Consider the following 12,408-nt stretch of genomic DNA (forward strand, 5'->3'; position numbering starts at 1 on the left):
ACGACGCAGACGGCGCTGAGACAGTTCCACGTATTGCTACAGCGTGCCACTAGCTACATTTATAGAAACTTTTGCAATTAAAATTGCATTAATGTTGTTTATCTGTGGGACTGGGTGCTTGCTTCGGGGAATTAACAGACATCAACTACCAATTAGCATTTTCATTAACTGTGCACGCTTGGTGGAATTACTTGATATGCAGCGTCATTTGACAAACAGCCTCAGCGCAGACGCTTGTGTACATTTGTTCTCTGATGCAACCCTGCAGAAGTAATTGCGCCCCGTAGTATCTAGTCACTGCTACATTATAAACGCCACACATCTCTGAGCCAGTGGCATGAGAAGAAATGGGCTCAATGGTTGCATTTAGTCCAGTTAGTCTTTGCCCTTCCTGCCTGCCTGTTGCGTCCACCTGCACCCTGCTGCCAGAGTTCAGTGGGGAAAGATTGGTTCACACTGTCTGATGATGAACAGAGCAGCACAGGACAGCCTTATGCTGCATTTGCAAATGGTAAAAAAAAAGAGAGATTTCCCGCATGGCTAGTTCTGCCGCTGCCTGCTGATTTCACCAGCAGCAGCTTAAAAAGCTTTCCATGTGGAGTGGAACCGCCGGGGCTGTCGGATCCGCTCGGCTGGGGGACGCCCAGTCACCTTGGCTAGTCAAGGAGAAAGTAGTTAGCTTTCTAAAAGTATCCCGATCTGTGCGCAATAACAAAGGAAAGTGGAGGGACAAAAGGGAGAGAAAGTAAGGGAGTGTAAGTGAACTAGTTCTGATGAGCCAGCTCTCACTTCCTTTCTCTTGAGCATCTCTTTCTTTCTCCAGTGATGATTACCAAGGTGAGCTGTCAGAGGCTCATCTCCTCTCTCCATGTTCTCCCTCCTGCTGCGCAGACTACATTATTCACTGAATAAAGGACATCATTAATGCACGAGGGTCAAGTGGCGAATGAGAAATAATGAGCGCAGATACAGGCAGAGTGAACTAATGAGACAAAGAGAAGAAAATCAAACCTTGCTAGTGGCATTTTGTCCATTTCTTGCAATTAGAAGAAAGATGTGCCTATTACACGATCCGTACGGTAGTATTGAAACAGAATAGTGAGGACAAAATGATCAAGAAGACTGTTCTTGAATGAATTATGGCCACATGTCTCCAACAGAGGGCAGCAGTGTCACATCCCACAATCATAAAGTAGAGCAGCACGATATCACAGAGAGAAACGCAGCTTTTTAAGTGTCTGACTACTTTCCTCTTGTGTTCTGAGTACTCATAGACTGCAGTCCACCCCAACAACCAGAGGTAACAATTGCATCACTCCTACCGTCACCGTCCTCCCGACTCACGACTCAAGACGCTGAGAACATGTGGGTGAAACAGCTGTTTCTATAAATACTGTACTGTTACCACTGAGCTGACTGAGGTGACAGTGCAAGTGATGACTGAGCAAGAATAGAAAAGCACAGAGTGGCTCCGCCTAAAGATAACAGTGGCAGATGATCATGATATTTCTCTATCAGGTCCTTTCCATAATGTGACACAACAAGCACTTTTAGTGGACACACACTGGCGGTGAGCTGTTGACCCGAGCCATTACTGCTTAGTTGTTTGGCGGCTACTTTCTCCCTCAATACTGGACCAATTTCAGGAGCAGTTGTCCATGTTAGTCACTTAGATACACAACAACATGTGAACCATGCATCCAGGTTGAACTGACGTTACCCTTTAAGCTTTAAACTAGAGGAGGGAAGAGAAGCATTGGAGGATATAGCCCCTGTGAATACATTTACCCTGTAATGGTAGCACAGACATTTGGTCACCCTCTCCGGTGCTAAGCCTTTCTAGCTTAATGGGGCACTCCATCAATTTTAAACATAGAATTATGTTTACTTGTCAAAAGGAGTCCTAGTTCCCCCTTTGAAAGCAGTAATGTCTTATGTGGCTCTGGAGGGACATTTCCATTACATTTCAAAAGGTTTTAGTTTTATAGCACAATGGGCAATAAAACATATTTATTTATATCATGCACACATTTATGCTCCATGATTTCTGCAGACAATTCAAAATGCAAGCCCTCTCAAGCACACTTGACTTATATCAGGACAATTTAGTTTACGAGCAACTCTAAATCACTATCCTACAATGACAATATCACAGAAATAGATATTTGTATCTACTGGTATCTATCTAACAAAACAATCTATTACATTTCTTTCATGCTGAGAAGACACATACTTTCCCAATTCAGATTTTTGTCACATCCTCCCGACAATGTCACTTAAAAGTTCTACAAAACTATTCCCAACTGTGTGTCTCACATCAGTTTTCAGCTTGTTTTCACAAACAAACCAAAAAACAACATTTTTAGTCCTTTTTAATAATCTTTTCCTTTCCAGCGCGCAAGTGTTGATTATATGGTTACCCCGGGCCCCGCAGGCTCAGCCACAAACAGAGCGATAAACAGACACAACCCTGCGAACAAGCCTCGCGATGCAAACAGTCATCTAGCCAAACATCTATGGGGCAAACATGACTCAAATCAAAGCGACGCCAGCTTTTTATCTCGGCGCACCAGAGCCCAATGAACAGCTGTTTCCTCGGGCCGCGTCACACTGCAGGATGTGTCAGTATCAGTGCAGCCTCAATAATCACACAGCCGACAGATGACGGAACACTTGAGACTCTCCTGAGGCGTTTTGGACTATTACACACAGCCGACGGGGATCTCGGCTGCGTCTGTTTAATTTCATTTTCTTCTCTTCTCTCGTCTCTTTCCGTCTCTCCTGCATGCACACTACAAACACACACGCACACACATACACACACATTCGTGGATTAAGACAGCAATGCAAGTCAGCGGATATTCAAGCCTGGGAGATTATTTGCCAACCTTTCACCCTCTCACCACCAAAGCTGCCGCGCGGCGACAGCCAGAGCTTAAGACCTCATTTCCCCTCTGCGGCAGTCTGAGCCTCAGCTTGACCTTGGCCAGAGCAGAGCCTCACATTAGCATGGAAAATACTCGGCCTTGCGGTCCCACTGATGAATGTAAACATCACACAGCCTGGCGCCACTTCTAAGCTCCCCTGCAGATGCTGGCATCACCTCTGGACCACAGCCAAATCTATTTACAGGCTTACGGACATTTATAAGAAAAAAGGGATTCATCAATAATAGACATTATAGTGACTTTTAGCATAATACCAAAAATAAACAAATAATACCAGATAAAAATAATCAATTTATCATCATCAGCTACTTGGAATGCATTTTGGCAAAACGCTGTTGACTCCTGGACATTATATATGAAGTCATGGGCATTAATGTGCTGCTATACCGTCCTCTACTCCTCTGGGAAGGTTTCTTCAAAAGATGTAGGAATCTGGCTGCAGATATATGCTGTCACTCATGAGTGAGCTTTGCCACTGATAAGGTCTGGCTCAAAGACCGTGTGCTGGATGGGGTAGAGGTCGAGGCTTTGTGCAGGCCCAAAAAAACCCCCCAACGTCTTTATAAACCTGGCTTCATGCACAGGGGGCACTGTCATATGTCGAGACAGGAAACAGTAGAACATCCGGACACCATGGAGAACATCCCCAGACAACAAGCATGTCCACATATATTTGGCCATGTAGTGTATCTCAATAGCTCTTAACCCTACTTTAGTAGTAAGTACAACCCTTTACAAGACAATTGCGTCACAAACTACAGCCTCCAACCATGAAGTTGAATCAACACCTCTCTAAAACACTTTCAACAAAATCTGAACATTAGGATCTTGAATACTAATAATTGGTTAAAACCTGCTATTTTGGGATATATTGCATTCATTTGAATTGAATAATGAAACATTACATGACAACAGGCAAACGAATAGAGTAAAGATAAGCACCAAATATTCCACAATATGACATCTCCAGATAATAACACGGACTGGAGGAACGTCAACATGCCATCACATCACAAAAACTTGGAAAGTGATGTGCAGGAAGGAACAAAATACAATTCTGTTGCTCTACAATTCCCTCTTATCTCAGCATTATGAAGCTGGTTCTGTGTTTTATGTTTTATCTCTCAGTGAAAGATTTATCCCGGAATAATAAGTGTAAATTACCAGGCCTTCAGCAGCGCACACATACGTGTCGGGGGGGGTTAGACACTGTAATAACACTCTGATTAATGTTTAAATGCCTGGGATTGTATATTGCTCTTGAAGGATGGACGTGGTTTCAAATGTCAGCCCGGCTAATGCGGCGATAAGAGGATCCGTGGGTTGACAAAATTAAATGAAAACAATCCAGTCGCGGAGAGGGAAACAGCCACATAGCTCTCGTCCTGGTGCGTCGGTGACCTCAGATAACCTAAGACGTGGCAGCCAATCACATCACCAAACGGATATGTATTGTTTTATAGTGTCACTCGAGGATTAACATCTCGCTGTATGTCGTGGGCTGTCTCTCTACTTCTGCTATCTCTCTATCTATGTGCTTGCCGCTCCCCATCTCCCTCCGTTATTAAAATGCAGTTCCACTGGAGCAGAGAGTGCACCCAGCGCAGCGGATATAAATTCATTAGTTGAGCGCTAACATGGCAGCCGTCCCGTTTTCTTTTTTGACTGCGAGGCACACAGGTGAGCTTTGATTGGCGGCGGCGACGCTCTCAGAGCACCATGACATCTGTATCAGAGTGTGTACAACATACGCGCCAGCGCTGAGCAAATGCAAATCAACCGATGTAGAACATTCACTCATTTTCGGGGCCCTGCAAAGCGGAGGCATATTGACAGGGTTTCCACTTTTAATTTACCTGCAAGAAACCAAGCGCGACGCGGCTAAAATACTAATGGGGATGCAGCCCCCGGGGATCGGACCGCCTCATGTCATTACTCGCTAATACACGGTAAGAGTGTTCACAATCAAGTAATGGTATAGGGAGAGGAGAGAGAGGTTCACTTGACTTATTGTCCTTATTGGTCATCGTGACGTACGTTCATGCTTCTGGATCTTTTTACCTTTGATGACACTTTGATGTCTGCATGCGTGTAAGTAAGTGTAAGTAGGTTTTGTCTTCTTTCCTATCCTGTAAATCATGTAGCGACCCCTCTGGTTTATCTTGTGACCCCTTTGAGAGGTCCTTACTTTGAGTTTGGGAGCCGCTGGCCTGAGTGACTTTTGAGACAATGGTCACCTGATGAGAGGAACAGTTCGTCATTTTGGGATATTGACTCTCTCACAGAGAGTCAATATCTGTGAGCTTGTTAGAGGCCGCAGTCAGCATTTAGCTTGAGTGAAGCCTTACAAAGCCAGTTAAATGGCGGTGTACGCTCATGTCCGTTGGTTTAATATAGGGCTCTAGTCAGCAGTGGTTGGCTTAGCTTAGCATGAAGACTGGAAACAGCTACTTTGGCTCTGTCAAAAGTTGAAACAATCTGCTCAACAACAACACTAAAACTTCCTATTTAACACGTTCTTGTTTGTTAAATCCAATGTGAATAAATGACAATTTTCGTGGGGTTGTGTGGGAGATTTAGAGCAGCGGGTTGACAGCGTAATGCTCACTGTTCCCACATTTCCTGTCTGGAAATCTTGCAATAATACCGCCATGCCTCTGGGGGTAAATTGAATGTACATAGAAAAGTCCCCATGTAGTCAAGATAACTTTAAAGGAGTAGTCCAACATGTTGAGAATTTCTTTTCCTTTGACAGCAACAATGTGTTCTGCCTTACCTTCATACAGCCAATCACTGAGCCCGTTGAAGATCACGCCCTCCTTGCCAGTAGACACCAGACGAATGGAGCGGTTGTCAACCCTGGAGCGATAATAGATGTTGTTCTCAAAGACGAAGATCTGCATGAGCCAGAGAGAGAGAGGGGAAGTGAATTTTGCGTGAATCACATCACATTTTGGAAAAGGCAAAACCATCTTCAGACACACTGGAAAACCCACGACAAGAACTTCTTTTTCAAGCAGCTCCCATCCAGCAAAGCATATAATCCCTTCCAGCTGATACGAATGTTGATCTGCACCTGACCCCGACTGACAGCCTTCCTACAGGGAATTTCATTATTGTGAATGAGCTGTTACATTATTATTATTATTATCAACACTCACAGCAGAAAGCCTGAGGGAGAGTTTGGTATTCATACCGACACGTTATATGGCGGGTGAGGAGTCATGCTATCACAGCTAAAATCAACCCGGGGGTCAACACATAAGGCTTTTCACCTGTCACACACAAGAGAGTGCACATGTTGGCAATGCTACCTTTATATTAGAGAAACACCAAAGAGTTTTGACAAAAGGAAAAGAGGAAAAAGATGTCTTTTCAATTTCTGAAAATATGGTTGTGAAAAGATGGCAAACCGTGGGACCATATTCTGACTTTGATGCTCTCCTCTACAGGGCCTTCAGGCTTTTCAAGATAACTGAAGGTCAACTCTTTCATTACAGAGAATAATAGATCATCATCACCCACGGTGAGCGTGATAGGGCGGGTGGCTCTTGGGGCTAGAATTTTAAAACGTTAATCTTAATGCCGTGCTGAAATCAATCCCAGGCTATTACAGAAAAGGGTTTGCTCGTGATCTCAAGGATTAGGGAATCTGTGGGCCTCCAGTTGCTATCATGCAATCAGTTTGGTTTGTGAATGATTCTACTGGAAGTATTCACACTGAGAAGTCTAAACGTTGGGATGGTGCACAGCAGGAAGTCCGATACTGCAGCTGTCAACGATCACTGAATGTTTACTACTTTCTACACTGTAAAACGGATCAACACTACACTAACAATCTACCCCATTTACTAATTTAGCACTTATTGTCTCAGCAATGTGGCATTGGGGATACACACGTGCATAAAAACTAACAAGCTGGTTAAAGGTTTCTCCAGTGAACCCTGCATCTCTTTAAAAAGGTAACACAGAATCTGTCACAATTAGTTTTTCTTGAGGAGTTTTGAGCTGGGGGCCCACGTGGTTTGGTGTCACTTCGGAGCAGATGGAGTCCCTGTATAGAAGCTAATGTAGGCCACAGCACAGAGAGAAGACCTGGCCCTGTTCTCTGAAGGAAGGTAGAACTCAGCCAATGATGGCTGGGATCCACATTAATCCTCAGCGAGAATATTTGGACGAAATTGGGTCTTTGGGCTGGTGAGGACACTGCTGTGCTGCTGAGACCTGTTATTTTACACTTCTTTACCGATGAAATGATGGTGCTGCTTGGGTAGGAGAATGTAAATTTGACACATTAAAAGAAACGTGAAGGTTTCAGCAACATATTAAACCTATTAAAGTGTTCTCAAGTGGAGTGAAGGGGCTAAATTTTTTGAACAAATATCTGCAAAGCTGATTACATTCCTAGCAGCCTCAGCTGTGTTTCATGCTATTTAGTTTGCATGCCGAAATGCTAAACTAAGACCATGAACATGGTACACATAATCTCAGTTTGCTCACACTTTCATTGTGAGTTGGTCAGAGGCCGAAGTCAGCATTTAGCTTGAGTGCAGCCTCACAAAGCCACTTAAATGGCGGTGTACTCTGGCACCTAAAAGGCACCAGAGCAGTGGTGCAGAGTGGCCTGCGGCGAGGCGACGTGCAATTAAAATAAAAAGCTACGGCCGCTCAGCGCTGCAGCTCTTTCATTCTGTGGCGAGGTGCGGCCAAACTAAATGTTGGGGATTCATTTAACTCTCGGCCGTAAATTGCGGTCGGAGGATACCAGCAGCCAATCAGTAAACGGACTCCTGTGACATGTTGGCCTCTGTTACAAAGAACTTCTTCCCCTCTGAAACAGATGAACACGCTTCCTGGCTGCAGAGAAAAACATCATTATGGCAGCGAGCCACACTTGCTTGGTGTGTTTCAGGCATTAGGCTTATTTAGCATAAAGTGGTAATATGGAGTTTGAAAGATTTGAGTGTAGTAAAAGTGGGGAAGGTCGGAAGAAACGTTCGACCAAAATGCATTATAGGAAGTTGATCCATACTCTGGACAAAAGGTAGTCTTACAGTTTGTCTGTTTTTCTCTCAGTCTCTTTCACACACACACACACACACTTGTGTGTAGAAGATTAGCTGCCTACAGAGAACAGTCTCTCCTCCATTCACAGGAGGATTTGCTTCCCACAAAAACAAACAAAATGTACGCAACTTCTTTGTGCAGATACACGCCTCTGCAAAATTGAGATGCCACTGATTTACAGAAATACACTGACTTTTTAGTGTGGAAATAGCTTAACATGTGGCTGGACAGCTATGTTTGGGAGTGTAAATATGGGCTCATCCTCTATTGGAAAGTACATGATATTTAATTACATACATAAGGGATTTGGGAACAGGATAGCAGGTGGGCTGATTCATGTATATTAGATGTCCAAACATGACAGTACATGCCTTGGCTTGCACACGTTAGCTTGTTTTAGCTGACGGACTTCTCTCACTTCAACCTCCACCTCTCCAACAGAGGACATCTGAACCTTCAGGGAAACCAGCTGCTGCTCAGTTTCACGCCAACATAATTCGCCTGATGGAAGTAAAACCACTTCATGACTAATGGTGGGAAACTTGAGGCTATATCAGTCTAGCGACTGTGTTAATTAATCCACTGAGGAGATAACAGGTAATTAATAGCATTGTGCTGCAGAATGTTATCACTTACATTCTGTCTGCCCTGCAAACCAACAGACTGGAGCTCATTAATGCTCTGACAAGTTGGACTGTGATGATGGAGGCGGAAAATGACTCATCTCGGAAGACTTGCAAAGGACCATTGCGTCTTGTGATGGTGAACAATGGTGTTTAACTTGAAATGTGTTCACTGTGAAATCTCGGTGAATCGTTGGGATGATTTGAGGGACAAATTATTTTTTCGTGTGCTGCTTTCAAGGACAAACGCATACCATACCATTGACGTGAGGAAAATGCTGCCTCTGAAATGTGAAGGTCACCCCTGAGTCCTGATTTGGAGGCTGGATCCTCTAAAGTTTCCTTCGTATATCTGGTGCGAATTTGTCCTAAAGGGCCCAGAAAGCCTGTCCCACATCACATTTTCTTCCAAATGGACAGAAACACAGCGGTCTTTCCACCAAATTTAGAGGACACAATATTTGAAGTCTTTGCAGCCCTCAGGTATCCCATAATTATTTGTGAACTTGTCAATTGGTTTATGTAATGGAGCTCTTAGGTAATGCTGGTGAGCTTGTAAAGGCAGAGAATGTAACGTAAACATTTCGTGTGTGTCAGGTTTTTGTGTTCAGGGGGTCATCAATAACCTAGTACATCTGTCACATGAAGTGGACCGATGGGAACGTCACTGGAGGATGTAAATGATGGAAGTCAAGGCATTAACGTCACCGTTTATTCTTCTGAGCAGCCTGGCTATCTCGTGAACCAGAGGGTGTTACAAATAAACGTTATATGATCACATTTCCCATTAAACCGATTCCCCGTTTGCCGGTTGTCAATTGTGTGTGTAAGTGAAATGTCACAACTCCGACTGTGACCTCAGGTGCGATGGAACTTACTCGGCCGTTTAAGGTTAATTTCCTGAACTATCTGACTTTGTAATTTGACAAGGGACACTTGAATGCACCATTAATTTTGTTTTATGTGCTTGACCCACCTTCATGGGCTGCATCCGTCAAAGGAATCACCATCTGTAGAAAGATCGGCATTGGCATCTGCACAGGATTGCCAAAGAAGTAACATAAAAGCTGCTCTAATCACCCTGTTTTCATCTTAACAATAAATTAAAGGACTACATGTATGTCAAAAGTGTCAGACTTGGCGGTGAATCCACAGAGAATTACCACTCTGCAGTTCCCCTCAGTACTACAGAGTGTTTTAGCTGCTCTCTGCTTAGTGTTTTAATTTCATGGTCGACACATATGCCATATCAACTCCATAAGCAATGATTTGTCAATGTTGTGCTTCCTCCAAGTAGCCAAAAAAAACAAAAACAAACAATGAATGCAGGTTTAAACATAGGAGAGTACCTTTTACACCCCGTTCATCACTCACTCCAACTCCTCCCATTAGGGGGCTGCTATAAATCCCCTTAACTCATTTTATACTATCTTCCATTACCTTTATAAAGCAACATTAACAGACACTGCATGCTAGCAGTTTGTTAATCCAGTGTGTACTTATAATCCACAGAAAGACAAGTTTCAATAGCTACATGTTAGACAGTACGGATGGTTTGAACCCATCATTGGTCAGCAGGCAGAGGTGAGCCAAGGGACTTCATGGATATTGCAGTTCTTACCAGTTGCTGGTCCTGGGGTCCCCAGCCCGCGTACTGCAGCTGAGCATTTCTGACCTCTGGAGGGTTCAAGTTCCACGTCGCCCTGGGGTGCACAGACAAGAGGAAACAACGCTATCAGACAGAAGTGCAGACACATACACACAGTGAGTGTCTGCTCCCAGCGCTGCTGGGGGAGAAGAACAAGTGTAGCACATCTGAGAACAAAGGTTTAAGTGTATCCATAAATACCGGCGCTCTATAACAGTGTCTCCTCTCCTTATTGGGAAAAGTGCTGCGCAGTGCAGACTGCAGAGTTAGAGGTGCCGCTGCATCTATGTCTTTGTCTCAAGCTGAGAATGAATGAGGTCATTAGCTGAGGTCTATTTGTTTGCACATCACCACTAGGTGGAAGCACACAAATGGACTTGAGTGAGAGAGCTCCTGACAGTGCTGTAAAACTGTGACCTGCTGTGGATGTAATTTAAATGGTAAATAAGAGAGGTGTCATAACACAACATAATCACTACCAGCTGATTAAGTGCTATACGTTCTGGCTTCTTGCAAATGTGTGTCCTGATTTTGTATTGCTTGTCAGGAGTGAAAATGAACATTTTCAGCTACGTTTTCATGTGTTTTTAACAAAAAGGAATGAAGATCATAGAGGTGAAATTGTAGCAAAGACTTGTTATGCTTCAGTAATGCATGTTCCTTCCTCCAGGCATTTTAACTGGCCAGCTGTAAGACCTAGATGCCACAGCAAACCCTTTGCCACCTGCCATTTGAGGTCAGACATTACTTATCAACCCTCTCACCTCACAGAGTGGTAGGGAATTGGAAGTAAACTGTTTAGTTGATGTCGCAGGTGCTTTGTAGGAGGGAAATTGTTAAAACAGGTGGGAGTGAGTTGCTCTCAGAGCTCACAGGCAGCAAGGTCAGGTGAGGCATTATTAGACAAGATAAGGAAATTCAATATCAATGGAAACACGCAGGCTTGACGCCTACTTACGGAGTATCCAGACTGCAGATGATGTAGAAGGCCGTGTAGGAGTGCTGGTACACCTGGAAGAACAGGTGGCAGGAAAGGATTCATGTCAGATCACTTCACGCGAAACAGGTTGCATATGCAGAGCGCAGGCAACCTTTAAACTGAATTATTTTTTCTGTTATTTTACAGAAATCTATGTGGATGTCAGACTTAATAAATAGCTCTGTGAAAATGAAGTTTGTAGAATGGGGAAAACATTGTTAGAAGTTGACAATAATGAAATAAACAAAAGAAAATGGGAATACTTTCAACATCTTTAGCTCTGCCATGAAATCTAGAACATCTAGTGGTTTAATGAGTCACCGTGCTGCATCGATGCACAGTTGTACTCTAGGGTGTGTCAGTACACCGTGACATCACTGCTACTTTAAAGAGCCTTGCCACTTTCAACCAGAGAGGTCAGAGCACGTTGTTTTTGCGACCTGCTGTAAAGTTACTCTTCACATCACCACATTTGTCGCTCTTCTATTTAATTAGAAGCTGCTCCGGACTATTAAAAACCTGGAAAGATGGCGAACACTCAACTTTCATCTTTGAAATCTTATGTTTTTATGAACATTCCCCGATAGATGTTTTTCCACAGTAATTGCATGTTGCAATGTATTCAATTAACCTTCTTTATGCCACAAATGCTGGCATGTATTAACTCACTGCCAACTAGAGACACATTCACACTGAAATGGAGGACGGTTTGTTTGTGTATTAGTATGCAGCCGCTGTTGACTATGAACACCCGTGACCCCAACCACATGTTATAGAGATGAGGTGTGCGTGAGTGTGCATTATGTGAGCGTAAAGCAGGAACGACTGTCATCTATCAAGGCGATGGGAGGTTTAGATGGAATAATAAATGCAAACAAATGCAGCGAAACACACTCGGCATCTCTAGAGCGTCGTAATATGTTCCGTTCATCTCAGGCAATAACACAAGGTTATACCCCTCCCAGCATCTTTCACTCGCCAACAACAGGCACAAACTCTCCGTAGTGACTCAGTGGCGAAGCAGAATGAAGTAAACACATCAAACACAAAATGATTCTATCTTATCTACCTATAGTGGGAGCTGCAACGCTTTGATGCATATCAGGGCGTTGGCAGAGCTCATGTAGTCATGGGACACTTTAT

The 12,408-nt window shown here is 43.7% G+C and overlaps 1 protein-coding gene across 1 annotated transcript in view; it reads right to left on the reverse strand.

Moving 5' to 3' along the window:
- dpp6a (dipeptidyl-peptidase 6a) overlaps positions 1-12,408 on the reverse strand; it is a gene marked incomplete at both ends in the record, with an annotated part of 127,189 nt that overhangs the window by 12,737 nt on the left and 102,044 nt on the right. Inside the window, 3 exons of the mRNA XM_079181593.1 lie at positions 5,725-5,845; positions 10,260-10,341; positions 11,245-11,297. Coding sequence (XP_079037719.1) covers positions 5,725-5,845; positions 10,260-10,341; positions 11,245-11,297 — 256 coding nt within the window. The remainder of the gene's footprint in view (positions 1-5,724; positions 5,846-10,259; positions 10,342-11,244; positions 11,298-12,408) is intronic.

Source organism: Pholis gunnellus (genome assembly GCF_910591455.1).
Source record: "Pholis gunnellus genome assembly, chromosome: 20".
In the NCBI taxonomy this organism is placed as follows: Eukaryota; Metazoa; Chordata; class Actinopteri; order Perciformes; family Pholidae; genus Pholis; species Pholis gunnellus.